This window comes from Trachemys scripta, chromosome 1, assembly GCF_013100865.1.
Source record: "Trachemys scripta elegans isolate TJP31775 chromosome 1, CAS_Tse_1.0, whole genome shotgun sequence".
NCBI classification, from domain to species: domain Eukaryota; kingdom Metazoa; phylum Chordata; order Testudines; family Emydidae; genus Trachemys; species Trachemys scripta.
In genome coordinates, this window is record NC_048298.1 from 339,276,759 (window position 1) to 339,298,029 (window position 21,271).

A 21,271-nucleotide genomic window follows, 5' to 3' on the forward strand; every position below is an offset into this window, starting at 1 on the left:
TAGCAGGAATTGGGTACGTTGGCAGGTTTCACTAGCTTTAAAATGTGAAGGGAAGGGGAAACATTTGCACATGTTCTGTGCAGCGGCAGAGGACTCAGCTGGGGTGTTGAGGTGACTCAGTGACAGGGCTGGAGGACAGGCAGCGCTAGACAGCTTGGGAACCTCTCCCCTACGTCTGCCCATGCTCCACAATGGGTTATTCAAGCTACACAGAAATCTGACTTTCAAAGTGAGCTCGGAATGTTAAATCCCTGAAGCCCCAAGAAAGAATTTTTTCAAGGGGTCCCATTTCTAGAGGTGCTGTGTGCTCTGGGCCCGATGCCACCAGGGCTGAGTGAGAAGAGACTCCACGGAATATCACTGACTAGTTCGCAAATTGCCTCAGATTTATTTAATCCTGGAAATTTAATCAGCAAATGCATTTTCAGTGATTTTATTCTCTGGCTTGATTGTGAAGGCAGGAATTCAGAGCTGCATTTCTCTGGGGTAACAGGTCCGATAGGGCATATTTTAATATTCTGACTGGCTGAGGGGTCTAGAATCTCCTCAGAGCTACAGCGCTACCAGCATCTCTGCCCCCTCTCTGGTCTCCAAGTGCCAGATGTCAGACCTCGAACCCTGCCCTCTCCTGGGGTGGAATCCTGCGACCCTCCCACCCTCAGACTGGGCCCAGGGCTACCGCACAATGTGGATCAACTGTGCTTGCCCAGGAGTTCGTACTGGGTTTGGTGCCTGTGATTCTTCCCTTTGGGAGCCTGTGAGTAGTGGTGAGACGAGTGACCTGCCAGCCTTCTAGAACCAAAATACTGTTTAATCTGAACAGGAGGAAGAAAGCAACATGGGAGAATTAGAGGGTTTTCAAAGAACAATCTGTACACATCTCTGACCCCCAAACCCTCCCACTCTGATGGGGACCCAGGCAGGCCGGGAGCTTTCAGAGTTCCCTAGTGGTGTCTGTGCATGTCTGTCTGAAGAGCTTCCCAGCAACAGCTGCAATCCACTTTCTGCAAACCCTCATCGTGCCTGAATAACAGGTGCTGGGGTTACTATGTACTAGAGAGTGAGAGCTCAGGGAATGAATATTTCATATACTGACCCCAATGCCTGTTACCACTCAGGCTATAGGCTACAGACTGACAGGATGGAACCTGAGGAGAACCAATCAGCTATTAACCCCGGGACAGAGGAGCTACTAGATTTTTGTTTGCTGACAAGCAACTGAATGAGAGGTGAGATGCTGGGGTCTTTTCAGGTTCTGAAGAAATCCAGATGACAGACGCTACATTTTAAGTCCCACTGTAACCTGAGAAATAATTTCTGAAAGAAGATCAGAGGGGAAAGAATGGGTTGACATGTGTGTGCTAATGTACACATGTGTAAATGTTATGGCAAAGCTTTTCATTGTAATACAATATTACAAACCAACCTTTCATGATATTGTTGTATGTTGAAGGCCAGCAGCAGAGTTGTTGGAATCTCTAAAGGAAGGAGCAGTGGTAACTTTACTGCTTAATGGCTTTTGCTTCCAAAAGTATATCAGAAGTGCTCCACATACTGTTTGCAAAGGGTTTATGCTGTGAAATCATTTTCAGTGACTAGTTGTATATGTCTCCTGGTAACTGACCAGTAGCTGTTTCTAACACTTACATTTAGAGTCATGAGCACAATCCCTCTGCAATATATGTGCAAGATTTTCCAAAAATTCCTGTGAGAACAGAGCCACTGGTTTATGTTTCAGCAAAGAATAGAGCTGAGGTGCAGGAAAGGGGAGTGTAATAGCGATTGTATGTAACTTACACCCATCACCTCTTACGGGAGCATTGCTCAAGGAATTTGCACACTCAACTGGATATTAGTGCAAACCTAGTGTTTTCACTATTCACCCATTTGTAATACCGTCCCCTTCCATGCCCAGCTGAAGCAACTCTGTGTGTTAGCTTGTAACTTTCCAAATATCTATAAATGCCTGCATGGGGAGAGGATGCAGCTCCTGTGAGGATGAAGAGAAGCCTGTAGGATGATCAGACTCGCTGGATTTAGTCACCTTTGGCCAGGGAAACACTTCAGCTTCTCTTGGAGGTATTCTTGGGGTCAGAGTATATCTCTGGGAACATCTGGTAAGGGAAAGTAAATAGAACCCAGTTCTGCCTGAATTTACACAAGTAAATCTGGAGTGACACAGTTGAAGTCAGTATTATTGAATTAAGAAAATGGCAATAAGAATTTATCTCATGTACTGCAACGAGGCAGTGGCATAATTTTGAAGTGTCACGAGTGGAGAAAATTGTATGAAACACATTTATAAATACCTTCAATCGAGGATACACAGATGCAAAGACCGTTTTCAACTGGCCATTTGTTTAGATTCATGTCATCATAAAATGGGCCAAACTCAGAAGTGGAGGGCCAGAAAGGGTGTCTGTGGGAAGGTCACAATTGTAAAATCACACAGTGCTGAAGGGGGCTGCGGAACTCCCAGCAACAAGATATCAATGGGGCCAAGAGGTTAGTAGGATTCACAGAGGGACTGGATGTTTATATGGGTAACCAGAAAATCCAATTACAATAGTGAGGATTATTTTAAATAAAGCCTTGGAATTGCTCTAAACTCTTCCTGATTTACACCATAAAATATGTCTAACTAGTGGGTGTCAGGGAGAAATTTTCCCTGGGAGCAGGTTATCTCATGGGTGCCTATTGCGGGGCTTCTTCCACCTTCTTCTGTAGCATCTGGAACTGGCCACTGGATACTGAGCTAGATGAACTGCAGGTCTGATCCAGTCTGGAAGTTCTTGTCTTCCTATCAGTGGTGTATATCCAATATTATGATTTTGCTGATCTTCCTTGAGCTCCTGGGAACCTCTAAACTTGCACTGAGAGCAGAAAGATGTCTTGTTAAATATCATGTAGTCTCCTGTTCTTTTTCCTTTCAGAAAGGAAAGTTCAAAACACCTTGGAGCTGCCCAGTACACTATGTCAGCTGTCAATGACACCAAATTCAACTCTGCAGTGTTTCTTCTCACCGGGATACCTGGGCAGGAAGATGTCCATCTCTGGATCTCTGTCCCATTCTGCCTAGTGTATGTCATTTCGATAGTAGGCAATTCAGTTATTCTGTTCATTATAAAAACAGACCAAACCCTCCATGAGCCCATGTTCATTTTCCTTTCCATGTTGGTCATCACAGACCTTGGCTTATCGATATCCACCATACCAACAACACTGGGGATATTATTATTTAACTCTAGGGAGATAAGCCTTGATGCCTGTTTCTCCCAGCTCTTCTTCATCGACTCTCTTTCATATATTGAATCCTCCATTCTCTTCTTGATGGCCTTTGACCGCTTCATTGCGTTCTCTAACCCACTGAGATATGCTTCCATCTTAACCCCACTGAGAATAGCTAAGATGGGACTGGTGGCTGTGCTAAGATCAGTGGTCTTAATATTCCCACTCCCCTTTCTCCTGAAACGGTTCCGATACTGTCGAGCCAGTGTCCTGTCCCATTCCTACTGCCTGCACCAGGATGTCATGAAGATGGCTTGTTCTGATATCACAGTCAACATCATCTATGGCTTGTCTATTAAACTTTTAACGGTGGGGTTGGACTTATTGCTCATCTTTCTCTCCTATGTGATGATCCTCAAAACTGTGCTGAATGTCGCATCCCACGCGGAGAGACTCAGGGCCCTGAACACCTTTGTATCCCACCTGTGCGCCATCGTGCTCTTCTACTTACCACATATCGGCTTGTCTGTGATACACAGATTCGGGAACAGCTCTTCTCACTTGCTTCAGATTTTCCTGGGCTACCTCTACGTGCTGGTTCCTCCCCTGATGAACCCAATCGTTTACAGCGTGAAAAGCAAACACCTTCGTGCAGGGATAATCAGGGTGTTCTTTAAGTGAACAGTCACCCAACTCCAGCACTGTTGACAGGGGCCGTGAAAAACACATGCCCCATATTCCATCCCAGACCCTGACATGCAAGACGGAATGAGCTAATGATCTCCACTTTGAAAAGAGAGGTTCTGATGGGATCTAAGGCCTGGAGCAATGTGGGAGGGGTTGGTGAGGGAGGCTAGAGCACTGGTGGAAGGAAGGCAGTAGCATTTACAAAATGACTGTGTTTGTGGAGAGCTGGGGGACCGGTGGTATTTTGGCCCATAAAGAGCTGTGTCAGTGGCTTCTCTAACCTCAGAATTCCTGCCTGTAGAGTCAATAAAGAGAAGGGATGTAGATGTTGTTTCCCATTACACCTGGCCTGTCACTGTTCTGTTTCTGGTTAAACATCCCTTCCTGAGCGCTCTGGGTGCTGCGTGATCCATTGGCGCTGCAGCAGCTGTGGACAGGGGCTATTCATGGGGCCCAGACACCCACCCTGCACACAACACTCCCACTGAGCTCACTCCTCTCTGTGTCAGAGCAGAGCTGTGTGTGTGAAGGTCTGACACACAGGAATCCTGGCAAGAGACGCAAGCCCAGATTCCCTCTTCCTCCCCTCCATTTATCCTGCTCCAGGGGTGGAAACGGTGCTCAGCTCCCCCACACAGTCTCAGCTAGCTCCTATCCCAGCCCAGTCCATTCACTGTAGGGTGACCACCTATTCAAAAGGCAAAAGCAGGACATATGCAGGAGCCACGTCTCCTTTATGACCCCACTCCCAGTGAACTAGAGCAGCTGTGAGGAGCTCTAGACCATTCATCTACCCTGGACAGGAGGCTAGGGGTCCTGAGAGAAGCCCCCAGCCTGTGTTCCGACCTCCCTGGATGTTCAACCCAGGGATGGTGCAGAGTCCGGGGCTCCCCACAGCATCCTGGGCTTCTGGGGCAGCTCTTACTGTGGCCCGTCTCCAGCCTGGCCGGGGTGCAGAGGCTCAGGGGAAGTGGAGGAGCAGGGGGCAGGGCCTAGTGGGAAGAGATGGGGCAGGAGGTGGGAGCTCAGGAGAAAAGGAGCAGCAGGGGGTGCGGAAAGCCTGAATCAACACTGACCCCAGCAATCAGGGTGATGGGGGCTCCTGAATAAAGGAGGAGGATGGGACTGGAGGGTAGCAGAGCCTGTGTTTTGGAGAAGACTGAATTAATGTGACCCCACACAGGGGGATCTTGTTTTAAGTATCACAGGCTGTCAGGGTTCCCTCCCCACTCTGAACTCTGGGCATGAAAGACCCGCTCAATTTATATTCCACCAGCTTAGGTTAAAAACGTCCCCAAGGCACAAATCCTTTCCTTGTCCTTAGATGGTATTGCTGCCACCCCTAAGTGATTGAAACAAACACTCAGGGAGAGGCAACTTGGAGCCCTATCCCCCCAAAAATATCTCCCTTTCACCCCCTTTCTTCAGGTGGGGGTGAGAATAATATACCAACCGATAGGTTGACAAAGTGAGCATAGACCAAATCCCTGTTTTTTAGGACAACTGAAAATAAAATAAAACATGCAAATCTAAGCCTAATACAGTAATACAACTGAATCCAGATAAAATTTCACCCTGAGAGATGTTTCAATAAGTTTCTTTCACAGACTGGACACCTTCCTAGTCTGGGCACAATCCTTTCCCCTGGTACAGCCCTTGTTCCAGCTCAGCTGATAGCTAGGGGATTTCTCATGATTGCATCCCCCTTTGTTCTGTTCCACCCATTTATATATCTTTTGCATAAGGTGGGAATCCTTTGTCCCTCTCTGGGTCCCCCCCCCCGTTCTCAGTGGAAAAGCACCAGGTTAAAGATGGATTCCAGTTCAGGTGACATGATCACATGTCACTGCAAGACTTCATTACCCACTTGCCCGCACACACATATACAGGAAGACTTACAAGTAAAACACAGCCATCTGCAGTCAATTGTCCCGGTTGATGGGAGTCATCAAGATTCCAAACCACCATTAATGGCCCACACTTTGGATAATGACAATAGGCCCTCAGAGTTATATTTCATATTTCTAGTTTCAGCTACAAGAGTGGTACATTTATACAAATCAGATGATCACACTCAGTAGATTATAAGCTTTGTAATGATACCTTACAAGAGACCTTTTTGCATGAAGCATATTCCAGTTACATTATATTTAACCTTATTAGCATAGGCATATTTTCATAAAATCATATAGAGTGCAACATCACAGCTTTGGCTCTTATTCCAATGGGTCCTTGGGTCATTCATGCACCAAAGGAAAACTCAAGAGAAAAACAAAGAAACATAAATCGATTCAGTTGAAGCCCCGCCCCTGCATACATCAGTATATGCATTAGTGTGGCGGGAGGAGGAGGGCGTAAACTCTTACAGACACAAAGAAGGGGGGCGTGATCAAAAAAGAATGAGAACCACTGAACTAGTCTGACCTTCTGTACAGCACAGGCTGCGGAATTTGACCCAGTTATCCCTGTATTGAGCCTAATGACTTGTATTTGACTAACACATAACTTGTGTTCCCCTAAAGCGTCTTTTACAGGAATGCATGAAGTCTTTGTTTGGAGGGATAAGGAGAATCCACCACCTCCCTTGGGAGTTTGTTCCACTGGGTAAAGCACAGTCATGTTTCAAAATGTGTGCCTCATTTCCAAATTTAATTTATCTGGCCTCAGTTTCCAGCTACTGGTTCTTGTTATACCTTTACCTACTACATTAAAGAGCCCGTTAGTAGCTGGTATTTCATCCCTGCGAATGTGCTTGTACATTGTTATAAAAAACCATGAGGAGTCCTGTTGTACCTTTAAGACTAACAGATTTATTTGGGCATAAGCTTTCGTGGGGAAAAGACCACTTCTTCAGATGCATGGAGTGAAAATTACAGATACAAGCATAAATATACTGGCACATGAAGAGAAGGGAGTTACCTTACAAGTGGAGAACTAGCGATGACAAGGCCAATTCAATCAGGGTGGATGTTGCCCACTCCCAATAATTGATGAGGAGGTGTCAATACCAAGAGAGGGAAAAACGCTTTTGTAGTGAGCCAGCCACTCCCAGTCCCTGTTCACGCCCAAATTAAATAGCCATTGGCCATAGGAATGGATCTCAATCACACCCACCCCAGACTGTCTCCCACTGCTATAGAGGAATTAAAGAGACATGATCCCATTTCCCCAGCAGTTTCTGTGACTTTACTCTTTTCCTCTGGGGCTTCAGGAAAAAATTCCTCCTTGCTGCTGACAGACCCCTGGACAGCCCGAGCCACACTGAAAAAGTCATTCCCCAATAATATTTGGGTTGGGTTATGGGGAACAGCAGAAACTGTTAATTCAGCTTCCAAATCCACAGTTTTCATGTGCACTTTAGCCAGAGGTACAAGGATTTTGTGACCCCTACTAACAAAAGCTTTGCCATCTGGCAGTATGTCTTTCTCCTGAACAAAGCCTCCCCTGTCCACAGAGATTTCTGCACCTGTATCCCTCCACCCAGCAAGCTCTTTGCCTTTTACTTGGACAGCCTTTATGTGCTTCTTGCCAGGCTGTGCAGTGGCTACTTTTACAAACCGTGTATGATAAGTGGCAAGTGCCTGAGGTGCCTCTGTGCACTGCGTTGCAGTATTTCCCTGAGTTACTTGATGCCTGTTCTCACTCAGCACAGGGCATTCATTCCTCAGGTGCTCAATGGAGTTACAACGAGAGCACCTCCTGGGCTCTTTTGCTCTTGGAGGAGTGAAACTGGGGAAGTGAGTGTCCAGCCTCCCATCCACCCTCCTTCTTACAAGGGGTAAAATGGGAATCGTGCTTCCCACCAAACTTAAACCCCTCGGCCTGTGATTTGTTTCAAATAGACGCTTGGGACGGTTCAAATTGATCAGCAAAAGTTGCAAGTTCGTCAACAATTTTTACCCTCTTATACCATAAACACCGTTTCATATCATCATTACATATATTCAGGAAATGCTTCTGAGCAACCCGAACACACATTTCTTCAAAGCTTGAAATACTTTTCCCCCTTACTTACTTATCCATCAAATCTCTCCTTTGGTTTACATATGCCACATTACTCATCCCAGCCCCTCTCTTAAGGGTTCTAAATTTTACTCTATACGTTTCAGGTGTCATCTGAAACTGTTTTAAAACCATTTCCTTGAATTAACCATAATTTGGCGCATCACCCATTGGCATCTTATTAACTATATCCAGAGCTCTCCCAGACAACTTTGCAAGCAAAATGATCATCTTCTGATCCTCTCGAATCTCATGGAGCACACACAGCCTCTCAAAGGTGATGAAGTTCAGCAATGTCCCACATCTCGCTGTATCCAGGACACAACCCCTCCCATTTGTGGATTTTTGGAGAAATGGAGCCCCCTGGTGGGTGGTTATGGTTCTGCCTGTTAGGATATAGATATTCAGGCCTGTCTGTAAAGGCCTATACTTTAAGAATTTAGGCATATGTTTATCATTTAGCTAATTAGAAAGGTATAAAAGAAAGAATCTGCATAAGGGCCTTCTCTCACTGTGACAGTCTGAGGCTCTGTTTTTAAGCTAAGGCCTTTGGCTAAGCAGTGGGCGCAGCCATAAACTGGAAAGTGTATGGTCACGTTCTTACACATTTTAAACCAGTTATATTGAAATAAGGCAATCTGGGACTGTTAGAAAGGTAATCCGATTTCTAACTTTAGAGAAAGGGAAGAGTCTAGACGGTGTAAAAGGAAATTTAGTTTAATAGTTTTTTGTTTGATAAGAACTCACTTATCAATAGACACAGCTGGGAACCCTTGTGTCTTTATAGATGCAGTTGTGAAATCCTCACTTCGGTATTGTTTTGTCATTAGAGTTTCCACTTTGCTATGTTTATTTGCATGGTCTCTGGTCCTGTGATTGTTTTTGTCTCCTGTATAATTTATTTTGCTGGGTGCAAACTGATTAAGGTGATAAGATATAATTGGTTAGCTAATTATGTTATAATATGTTAGGATTGGTTAGGTAAATTTTAGTAGAATGATTGGTTAAGGTATAGCTGAGAATATTACTATATACTTGGATTTAAGCTTGCTGAAAGTTCACCCCAATAAACATCAGATTGTTTGCACCTTTGGACTTCGGGTCTTGTTGCTCTTTGTTCATGAGAAAAGGACCAGGGAAGTGGGAAAGTGAAGAAATAAGTTCTCTAACACTGCCTCTCTATCGAATCCAGTTCATGCTTCCTCTCTTTTCCCCTCTCCTACATCTTCTTGGTTCGCAGTTCCATGACTTGCTTCTGGGCTTCGATTTCTTTATCTTTCAATTACAGGGCAGCTTTTTGCCTGGCTGCTACTTCCTCCATGGCCCTCTGGTGGGCTGCTTTCTGTCTGGCTTCTTCTGCTTCCTGTTATTTTATCTGTAATTAATTCCATCTGTCTCTGGTGCTCTTTCTCACTCTCTTCTGCCTGTAACCTGCAGAGCTTTAGCTTCTTGGTAACTTCACTTTCATTCATGTTCCTACTTTTCTGTCCCTACTTCCCTTGCCTGAAATAAGCAAACAGAAAACAACAAACTGGTAACCACTTTGATTGTTCTCCAGCCACCACACTTAAAACTCACTTAAAATCGCCACCAGTGTCTCAAAGCAATAAGCTGTGTGCATGACTCTGCTTGCTGTATCACAGTGATGGGTTGTCCCCCCTTGCGGGGTGCTACCTGATGTACTAGGGTACCACTAAGCCCGTCTGTTCCACCAGCTTTGACTCCCTCACCCTGTCCTGCTGAGCCAGGCCCTCAAGCCTCCTCCAGCACACACACACAGGTAGGGACACAACCAGCTGCAGAAAGACACAGACACTGAAATCAGTACTGCATGGGAAGGCTTTCCGCTAAGGAATTGCCAGGCACTCAAGTGCATGCCCCACTGGAGTGTAAACCCAAAATTCTATTGTCTTGTGCTGCACAGAGAACCATACAGCATAAGCTAATTGAAATTTGCCTCCTCCTTCAATGTGGAGGAAGATAGGCACAGCTCTTTGACCACTCCCACCAGTTATGAATTCCACAAATTGGGTTTAGAGAAAATAAAACAAGTTTATTAACTTAAAGTTTTGAAGTGATTATAAGGGATATCAAACAGAGTAAAGCAGATTACTGAGCAGATAAAACAAACACACAAAATAAGCTTAATACATCAAAGAAACCGGCTAGAAGTAGTAATTTCTCACCCTAAGTGTTGTTTTAAGCAGGTTTCAGAGTTTCTTGAAGACAAATTGCACCCGCTTGCAGCTTAAAACTCCAGGCATTCCTTTCACAGGCCAGACACATTTTCCAGCCGGGGCTCAGACTTGCATAAACCACATCTTAGTTATGCCAAAATTATATTATAACAATATATCTATGAAAAATATGGGGCATAGTGCCGCATTTATCATCTTTCACTGCACAGGTGCCTGTACAGTGTCAGCTCAATAATATAGGTCACTTTCCCCTTGATGTGGGAAAGATATGCAACAGCCTTTGTACACAGAGTTGAGATTTTCCCCAGACACGATACTCAAAACATGCTGGTGAAGATAAAGCAGAAAACAAGTTTACCAACAACTAAAAGATGAATTTTAAGTGATTATAAGTGACAGCAAAGAGATCAAAGTAGATTACCTAACAAATAAACAAAAATGCAAACTAAGCCTAACATAGTAGATAGATTGGCTATGAATTACCAATTTCTCACCCTGACTGATGATAGAAGCAGTCCATCAAGTTTTCATACGAAGGCTAGAAATTCTTTAGCCTGGGACTAGCACTTCCCCAGGTCAGTCTTTGTTCCTCAGATGTTTCCAGGAGTTTTCTTTTGTGGGGAGTGAGGCCAAGAGATGACGACACACCCCACCTTATATAGTAGGAAAATACAGGTACCAAAATGGAGTTTACTGTTATGTAGTCTGGTCACATGCCCTTATCTGCCCTGCTGAATCATAGCAGACATTATGCATATGTTGTCCGGAGGTGTCAGGGTTCCCTCCCCACTATGAACTCTAGGGTACAGATGTGGGGACCCACATGAAAGACCCCCTAAACTTATTTCTACCAGCTTAGGTTAAAAATTCCCCAAGGCACAAATTCTCCCTTGTACCTTGGATTAGGTAACGCTGCCACCACCAAGTGATTAGACAAAACTCAGGGAAAGGACCACTTGGAGTTCCTACTCCTCCCTAATATCCCCCAAGCCCTACACCCCCTTTCCTGGGGAGGCTTGAGAATAAAAAAGATGAGCACAGACCAACCTGGGTTTTTTTTAGGACACTGAAAAAAACAACCAGATTCTAAAAAAACCCAGAAATTTATTAGAAAGAAAAAAGGTAAAAGAAGCACCTCTGGAAAATTAGAATGGAAGATAATCTCACAGGGCAATCAGATTCAAAACACAGAGGATTTCCCTCTGGGCAAAACTTTAAAGTTACAAAGAGAAAACCAGGAATACACCTTCCTCTCAGCACAGAGAAAATCACAACCCAGAATGAAAGTTAACACATTCCTTTGCTAGCATTTACTAATTCTAATGGAGTTGGATTGCTTGCTTTCTTGATATGTCTCTAGCAAGCCACAGAACAGACAGACAAAGGACAGACAAAAACAAAGTCTTCCCCCACCCCGATTTGAAATATCTTGTCCCCTTATTGGTCCTTTTGGTCAAATGCCAGCTAGGTTACCTGAGCTTTTTAACCCTTTACAGATAAAAGGATTTTGTGCCCCTGGCCAGGAGGGATTTTATAGTATTGTATACAGGAAGGTTGTTACTCTTCCCTTTATATTTATGACAGGACGGTTCTCAGGAAGGCTCACCAGGTGGGGGATAAGTTTATTCAAGGGCCTATTGTTTTCCATAATGGCCCATTGCCCTGAATAGGCCCTTCACAATCACCTGTCCAGACTGGAAGCATTTTGCCTAGTGGGTTTCACCTAGTGTAACTACATTTGAAATACAGATACATAGTCAATATTCATAACTTCACATACAAAAAGGACACATGCACACAAATAGGATCATCATATTCTGCAAACCATAATTTTTCCACAGACACCTCACAAGACATGTTTTGTACAAGATGTATCATAACTATGTCATAAACAGATGGGGGTAGCATCACAACCACCTCCTCAGCTGCCCTGGAATCTGCATGGCACATATAAACAACTGAGGATCTTTGGGAAGAGACAAGGTTTTCCCATGGGGTGGTTTAAGGTCTCAGGAGAGGAGGTGTGGAGCGGCTGGGTGGGAGGGAGATGGTTCCAGCCAGCCCGCCCGAGGCTCTTCTCACCATGGGGAGGATATGATAGAGGTCTATAAGATCCTGAGTGCTGTGGAGAAAGTGAATAATGAAGTGTTATTTACTCATTCAGAAGAACCAGGGGTCACCCAGTGAAGTTAGTAGGGAGCATGTTTAAAAAACAAAAGAAAGTCCTTTTTCACACAATGCACAGTCATCCTGAGGAATTAACAAGGAATGTTGGGAAATCCAAAACTATAACAGGTCCAAAAATAACTAGATAACTTCATGGAGGATAGGTCCATCAATAGTTATTAGCCAAGATGGTCAGGGTGTCCCTAAACCTCTGACTGCCAGAATCTGGGAGGAGACGCAGGGGATGGATCACTCAATAATTGACCTGTTCTGTTAATTCCTTCTGAAGTACCTGCACTGGCCAATGTCGCAAGTGTTGTCTACTACTTCTCATAACACAAGAACTAGGGGTCACCAAATGAAATTAATAGGCAGCAGGTTTAAAAGAAACAAAAGGAAGTACTTCTTCACACAATGGACAGTCAACCTGTGGGACTCCTTGCGAGCGGATATTGTGAAGTCCAAGACCATAACAGGGTTCAAAAAATAACTAGATAAATTTATGTAGGATAGGTACATCTATGGTTATGAACCAGGATGGGCAGGGAGGGTGTCCCTAGCCTCTGTTTGCCAGAAGCTGGGAATGAGCGACAGGGGATGGATCACTTGATGTTTACCTGTTCTGTTCATTCCCTCTGGGGCACTGGCACTGGCCACTGTCAGAAGACAGGATACTGGGCTAGATGGACCTTTGGTCTGACCCAGTAGGGCCATTCTTATTTTCTTATATTCTCAGGATCACATCTGTGACAGCAACATGATTACCACTTGGCTGTCCTCGAGGTAGCCATGTGACTGATCAGAACCACATGAACAGTGATGACAAGCGTGGGTTCCAGGAGCAGAGCTTGCAGCCAGGATGGCGCTGCAGTCCAGGTGGGTAGGATCACCACGCATCCCCTGTGATTTGGCCTCCTGCAGTTTCCATTGGCCATGACACGATTAAAGCTGGTGCACACTAAGCCAAGCAGCTGAGGCTCCCTGATGGCCAAGTGGCCCCCAAGGGAATGTGCAGGCATGCTTCATAAAGGCAGCTGCCTTCCTGTCTGAACAGATACTGCCTGCTGCCCTGCAACCTCTCTGATGACTCCTTGTCCTTTATGGTGAAGACCTCTGGTGTCAGTGGCTCCTCGTCTAGCAGGAACTGGGTACGTTGGCAAGTTACAAGGCTGCAAGCTGTTTCCAGTTGCAGACATTCTGTGTAGCGACAGAGGAGTCATCTGTCAGGGTGACTCAGTGACAGGGGCTGGAGGGCAGGCAGCACTAGGTAGCTTGGGAACCCCTCCCCTACATTTGCCCATGCTCCACCGTGGGTTGTGAAAGCTCCACAGAAATATGACATTCAAAGTGAGCTCAGAGTGTTTAAACCCCTATCTCTGAGTAAGTATTTCTCCAGGGGTCCCTTTTCTAGAAGTGTCATGTGCTCTGGGACTGATCCTGCCAGGCGTTGAGGGAGAGAAAACCCCATGAAATATTAGTGACTAGTTCCCAAATCCCTTCAGGTTTATTTGCTTCTGGAAACTAAATCAGCAAAAGCGTTCTCAAAGGTTTTATTCTCTGGCTTGATTGTGAAGGCAGGAATTCAGAGCTGCATTGCTCTGTGGTAAAAGGTCTGATATGGCATATTTCTATATCCTGACTGGCTGAAGGTTCCAGCATTTCTGCCCCATAGATAATCCTCAAAATTACAGGGCTACCTGTATCTCTGGCCTCCAAGTGCCAGATGTCAGGACTCGTATCCTTTCATGTCATGGGGTGGAATCCCGTGATCCTCCCACCCTCAGACTGGGACCTGGGCTAAAACACACTGTAGGTCGTTTGTGCTTCCCCAGCAGGTCTGATTGGGTTCAGCACCTGTGGTTCTTCCCTCTGGGAGTCTGACTAGTGGCGAGACGAGTGACCAGCCAGCCTTCCCGAACCAAAATACTGTTTTATCTGAACAATAGAAATAAAGTGTAACATGGGAGAATAAGAGGGTTTTCAAACAAACAGCAGTCTGTATACATACCTGACCCCAATCCTTCCCACTCTGACGGGCACCCAGGGAGGCCGAGTGCCTTCAGACTTCCCCAGTGGTGTCTGTGCCTGTCAGTTTGAATATTTTCTCAGCAACAGCTGCCTCACCTCTGGATAGACTCCCAGCGCTGGCAAAACAAGCTGTGTAACGTGGCTGGAGCCTGGACATAGGCTCTTCTCAGCTTGTAGCTCCGGTGTGATCTCTCAACCGCCCTGAAGTCCTTACTGAGAGATGGCTTTTCTTCAGATGTTTCTTCCCTTCCTCTCATTTTCCAGCAGCCTGCTGTGAAAATATGAAGAGCCATAATATAGCCTAAACATAAACATCCCAATAGTTAACCCAGTATAGTTACACAGCAAACATCCCAAGAACTGGGTTTAACATGCATGTCTGTCCCAATGCCGTACCCAGGTGCTAAGGATTTTATGAATACAGGACAGAGGCAGTCAGAGAGAGATAAACTACTTGCATGTGGGAAATTAAAATCTTGAAATCCACTTCCTGCAAACCCTCATCGTGCCTGAATCATAGGTGCTGGGGTCACTATGTACTAGAGAGTGAGAGCTCACAGAAGGATTATTTTCTATACTGATCCCAAAGCTTGTTACCATTCCGGATACAGGCTACAGACTGACAGAACAGAACCTGAGGAGAACCAGTCAGTTATTAACCCAGGGACAGAAGAGTTACTAGACTTTTGTTTGCTGAGAAGTGACTGAATGAAGGGTGAGACGCTGCAATCTTTTCAGGTTCTAAAGAAATCCAGATGACAGATGCTACATGTTAAGTCCCACTCTGACCTGAAAAATCATCCCTGAAAGCAGATCAGAGGGGAAAGACTGGGTTCACATGTATGTACTAAAGTACAGACGTGTAAAAGTTATGCCAAAACTTTTCCTTGTAATACAAATATTACAAATCAAACTTTCATGATGTTCATGTATATAGAAAGCCAGCAGCAGAGTTGTTGGAATCGCTACAGGGAGGAGTAGTGGTAATGTTACTACGTAATGGCTTTTGCTTTAGTAATTATTTCAGAAGTGCTCCACATACTCTTAGCAATGGGTTTATGCTATTAACTCTTCATTCAGTGAACAGTTGTATGATACTGTCTCCTGGTAACTGACCAAAAGCTGTGTCTAAAACTGACAGTCAGGGCCATGAACACAGTTACTCTGAAATACCCATGCAAGACCTTCTAAAAAGTCATGCGAGAACAGAACCACTGGTTTCTCTTGCAGCAGAGTAGAGATGAGGAGCAGGGAAGGGGAGTGTAAAGTGGTTGTATCTAATTTACATCCATCTATGCCCATTCACCCATTTATGCCCATTCACCCTCACTTGATCAGCTGAATTAACTGTCTGTGTTAGCTTGTAACTTGTCATGTATCTACAGACCCTTGCCTGGGGACAAGATGCAGGTACTGTGAGGATGAAGAGAAGGCTGTAGGACGATCGGAATATCTGGATTCCATCAACATTGGCCAGGCAAAGCATTTCATCTCCTCTTGGTGGGATTCTTGGGGATCAGAGTGTATCCGGGTGAGCATTTGGTAAGGAAAAGTTAATAGATCCTGGTTCTGATTGAATTTACCATGTACATCTGGAGTGAGGCAGTTGAAGTCTATGTTATTGAATTAAGAACCTATCCGTAAGAATTTATTCCATGTGCTGGAAAGAGGTAGTGGCAGAACAGATAAGTACAATGACCATTTCCCCCACGCACTTTCCATGTCTTTATACACATGTCATGATACAGTGGGAAACACTCAGAAGAGGAGAGCCAGAAAGGGTGTCTTTGGTAAAGTCACAATTGTAAAATCATACAGTGTTCAAATGGGCTGTGGAACTCCCAACCAGAAGATATCAATGGGGCCAAGAGCTTAGGACTGGATATTAGTATGGGTAACCACTAAGGTGCCACAAGTACTCCTGTTCTTCTTTTTGCGGATACAGACTAACACGGCTGCTACTCTGAAACCTGTCATAATATTCAATTACAATTGTCAGGGTATTTTTCAAAAGTCTTGGAAGGGCTCTAAACCTTCCTGATTTCTATCACAAAATGTGTCTGATTAATGGGAGTAAGGGGGAAACTTTCCCTGGGAGCAGATATCTCATATCTGCCTATTGCAGGGCTTCTTCCACCTTCCTCTGAAGCATCTGGAGCTGGCCACTGGATACTGGGCTAGATGGACTACAGGTCTCATCCAGTCTGGCAGTGCCTATCTTACTATTAGCGGTTTAAATCCAAGAGTATGTTTTTGTTGATATTCCTTGATATCCTGGGAGTCTCTAGACTTGCACTGAGAGCAGAAACGTGTCTTATTAAATATCATCGAGTCTCTTGTTCTTTTCCGTTTCAGGAAATAAAGTTCAAAATTCCTCAGACCTGTCCATTACATTATGTCAGCTGTCAATGATACCAAATTCAAAGTGTTCCTTCTCACCGGGATACCTGGGCAGGAAGACATCCATCCCTGGATTTCTATCCCCTTCTGTTTAATGTATGTTATTTCGATAGTAGGAAATTCAGTCATTCTGTTCATTATAAAAACAGATCCAAGCCTCCATGAGCCCATGTACATTTTCCTTTCCATGTTGGCCATCACAGACCTTGGCATATCGATAGTCACAATACCGACAACACTGGGCATATTCTGGTTTAATTCTAGGGAGATCAGCCTCGATGCCTGTTTTGCCCAGCTGTTCTTCATCCACTCACTTCAATGCATTGAATCCTCCATGCTCTTGTTGATGGCCTTTGACCGTTTTCTTGCAATCCGTGACCCTCTGAGATATGCCTCCATCTTAACCTTGCCAAGAATAGCCAAGATGGGACTGGTGTTTGTGCTAAGAGGGGTGGCCATAATACTCCCACTCCCCCTTCTCCTGAAACGGTTCAGGTACTGTCGAGCCAATGTCCTGTCCCATTCCTACTGCGTGCACCAGGATGTCATGAAGATGGCTTGTTCAGATATCTCAATCAACAGCATCTATGGCTTGTTTACTACACTCTTAACGGTGGGGTTGGACTCACTGGTCATATTCCTCTCTTATGTGATGATCCTCAAAACAGTGCTGAGCATCGCATCCACTGCGGAGTATGTCAGGGCCCTGAACACCTGTGTCTCCCACCTCTGCGCAGTCCTGCTCTTCTACACGCCAATGATCGGCCTGTCTGTGATACACAGATTCGGGAAGGGCTCTCCTCCCTTGCTTCAGATTCTCCTGGGCTACATCTACCTGCTGGTTCCACCCCTGATGAACCCAATTGTGTACAGTGTGAAGAGCAAACACCTTCGTGCGAGGATAATCAGAGTGTTCATCAAGTGAAGGGTCAATTGATCACTGGCTGCAACACTGGTGATGTGGTAGCCGAAAAACACGGGCCATCTATTCCATCCTGGACCTTACAACTGAGATGACATGAGCTACTGATCTGCACTGTGTAGAGAGAGGTTCAGTTGGGGTCTAAGGCCTGGAGCAATGGAAGAGGTGCTGGTGAGAGAGGACAGCGCACTGCAGGAAGAAGACCAAAGCAGACAGCAGCATTTACAAAGTGACTATGTTCATGGAGAGCTGGGGGACCGGTGGAATGTTGGCCCATAAATTGCCACTTCAGTGGCTGCTCTGACCTCTGTATTCCTTTTTATACAGTCAATAAAGTAAACGATTTTAGAGTGGTAGCCGTGTTAATCTGTATCAGCAAAGACAACGAGGAGTCTTTGTGGCACCTTAGAGACTAACAAATTTATTTGGGCATAAACTTCCATGGGCTAAAACCCGCTTCATCAGATGCATAAATAAAATGAAGGGGGTTGGATGATGTTTCCCATTACACCTGGCCTGTCACTGCCCCCTCTCTGGCTAAACATTCACAGGCTGTGAAGAAAACTAAATAAAAATGAAATGTATGGAGATATAAATATCTCAGAGAGCTGTAAGGGACCCTGAAAGGTCATTGAGTCCAGCCCCCTACCTTCACTAGCAGGACCAAGTACTGATTTTGCCCTAGATCCCTAAGTGCCCCCCCCTCAAGGATTGAATTCACAACCCTGGGTTTATCAGGCCAATGCTCAAACCACTGAGCTATCCCTCCCCCTAGTTGTTCTGCAGTCACACCCCGGGCCCTTCCTGAGTACTCTGGGTGCTCTGTGATTTATGAGAACTGCACCAGCTGTGGACAGGGGTATTCAATCGGCATGGACACCCACCCTTCCCCTACTCCCTCAGCCACGTACTTGTGACAGAGTCATGTCAGAGACATGATTAACATTGGATCCCTTGGAGAAGCCATTCAGGGAGCCCCATTGATGGCTGTGTACACCACATACCTGCTGAGCCCACTCCCCACCTAAACATAGGAATGCTGCATGTCTGAGTGAGGGTCTGTTACGGTTCCCTCCCCACTCTGAACTTTAGGGTACAGACGTGGGGACCCACACGAAGACCCCCTAAGCTTATTTTTACCAACTCAGCTTAAAAACTCCCCTATTCCTTGGATTAAGTAATGCTGCCACCACCAAGTAATTTAAACAAACATTTAGGGAGGGCCACTTGGAGCCCTACCTTCCCCAAATATCCCCCAAGCCCCTACACCCCTTTTTATGGGGAGGCTTGAGAATAATATCCTCACCAATTGGTACAGGTGAACGCCGACCCAAATCTTTGGATCTTAAAATGATGAAAAAAAAACAATTAGATTGTTAAAAGAAGAATTTTAATTAAAGAAAAGGTAAAAGAACTACCCCTGTAAAATCGGGATGGTAAGTACTTTACAGAAGAACAAAAGACTTAAGAACATAGAGGATCTCCCCTCTAGGCAAAACCTTAAAGTTACAAATCCAGGGATAAACCTCCCTCTAGACAAGGAAAATTACAAGCCAAAATAAAAGTAAGCTATCACATTTCCTTATTATTACTTACTAATTCTAATTGAGCTGGATTGCTTGCCTTCTTGATTTGTTTCTGGCAAGCACACAGAACAAACAGACAAAGAACAGACAAAACAAAGCCTTTCCCCCCTCCCCAGATTTGAAAGTATCTTGTCCCCGTATTGGTCCTTTTGGTCAGGTGCCAGCTAGGTTACCTGAGCTTCTTAACCCTTTACAGGTAAAAGGATTTTGTGCCTCTGGCCAGGAGGGATTTTATAGTACTGTATACAGAAAGGTGGTTACCCTTTCCATTACATTTATGACAGGGTCTGACACACAGGAGAATTGGCAAGAGTCTCAGAGCAAGATTCTCTCCTCCTCTCCTTCATTGTGCTGCCCCAGATGTTTTAAAAAGGGTAGAGATGGTCCTCAACTCCCCCACAGAGGCACAGCGAGCTCCTATCCCAGCCCAGCCCATTCAGTGTAGGGTGACCGCTTTTCAAAAGGCTAAAGTGTGACACATGCAGGATCCCTGTCCTCTCTGTGACCCCACCCCTGCTCCTCTTCTTTCCCCTTGAGGTCCCACGCTCTGCTCCTCCTCTTCCCTTGAGACTGCACCCTCTGCCCCATCTCTTCCCCCAATACCACACCCCTGTGCCTTCTCATTACCCAAGCCTCCACTCTCTCTCCAGGCCAGAAGCTAGAGCCGCACGTGGTAAGAGGTGCAAGGGAGCAAGAGACACTGTGAGGAGCCCCAGACCTTCCACCTGCCCTAGACAGGGGATTGCAGAGCACAAGAGAAGCCCCCAGCCTGTGTCCCACGGAGGCCTCATCTTAGAAAGTCTTACTGGGAGAAAGTAGCCTGAGGGCACCTCGGCCGACCAGGGTTGAGCACTATGGTAACTGGGCCGAGGCTCACACATGTTTGACCTCCCAGAGGCTGCTTCCAGAAGAAAGGGGCAAACAGATGGGAATATGCTTTCAGAAATAGAGGGAAACTAGGGTGGGTCTGAAGCAAGGGCATAGCCATGGATGAGTGTAGATGTGTGACAGCACAAAGTATTGGAGAAAATGGTTTTAAAATAACAGGAAGATATTTGCTAATAAACCTACTTGTTTTAAGTAGGCTGGGGGTGACTGTATAGCTCTGGTCACAAGCACCTGAAGGGAAGGGACTGAGGTGTCCAATCAGACCTCCTTGGTGATAAGCACGTAGCATAGATGGTGTGTTGTTTCCAGCTCAAAGAATGGGATAACTAAGAACATAAGAATGACCATACTAGGTCAGACCAAAGGTCCATCTATTCCAGTGTCTTGTCTTCCAACAGTGGCCAATGGCAGGTGCCCCAGAGGGAATGAACAGAACAGGCAATTATCAGGTGATAAATGTGTTCTCACCTATTCCCAGCTTCTGGCAAACAGAGGCTAGGGACACCATCCCTGCACATCCTGGATAATAGCCATTGATGGCCCTATCCTCCCTGAATTTATCTAGTTTTTTTTAACCCTGTTATAGTCATGCCCTTCAGAACATCCTCTGGCAAGGAGTTCCACAGGTTGACTGTGTATTGTATGAAGAAATACTTCCTTTTGTTTGTTTTAGATCTGCTGCCTATTAATTTCACTTGGTGCCCCCTATTTCTTTTGTTATGCGAATGAGTAAATAACTCCTTATTTACTTTCTCTACACCCAGGAGTGGCGCCAGGGTTTTTGCCGCCCTAGGCAGCAGTGCTCCTCCTCTGAACATTCAGGGGGCCTGGGGTCTTCGGCAGCGGGGGTCCTTCCACTCCACGTCTTTGGGGCACTTCGGCGGTAGGTCCTGGAGAAAGTGAAGGACCTGCCGCCGAATTTCCGCTGAAGATCCGGAGAGGAAGGACCCCCGCTGCTGAATTTCCGCCGAGGGGGGCAAAATGCCGCCCCCGAAATCCTGCCGCCTAAATAAGCCCAGTTCCTTCACCCTCTCCTCATAAGTCATGTGCACCAAACCCCTAATCATTTTCTTTGTCCTGCGCTAGACTCTCTCCAATCTGACCACATCATTTCTGTAGTGGGGGGCCCAAAACTGGATGCAATACTCCAGATGTGGCTTCACCAG

At 45.5% G+C, this 21,271-nt stretch overlaps 1 protein-coding gene and 1 pseudogene across 1 annotated transcript; both read left to right on the forward strand.

Moving 5' to 3' along the window:
- Positions 1-2,973: 2,973 nt before the first annotated feature.
- LOC117872236 (olfactory receptor 51G2-like) lies at positions 2,974-3,909 on the forward strand. Its single transcript, XM_034760501.1, has one exon. The coding sequence runs from the start codon at positions 2,974-2,976 to the stop codon at positions 3,907-3,909; it is 936 nt and encodes a 311-aa protein (XP_034616392.1).
- Positions 3,910-15,730: 11,821 nt separating this feature from the next.
- LOC117872243 lies at positions 15,731-17,634 on the forward strand (annotated as a pseudogene).
- The last annotated feature ends 3,637 nt before the right edge of the window (positions 17,635-21,271 follow it).

Bases quoted from the DNA above. Each gene is read 5' to 3' on its own strand.
- LOC117872236 (XM_034760501.1), top strand. From the start codon at position 2,974: ATGTCAGCTGTCAATGACACCAAATTCAACTCTGCAGTGTTTCTTCTC.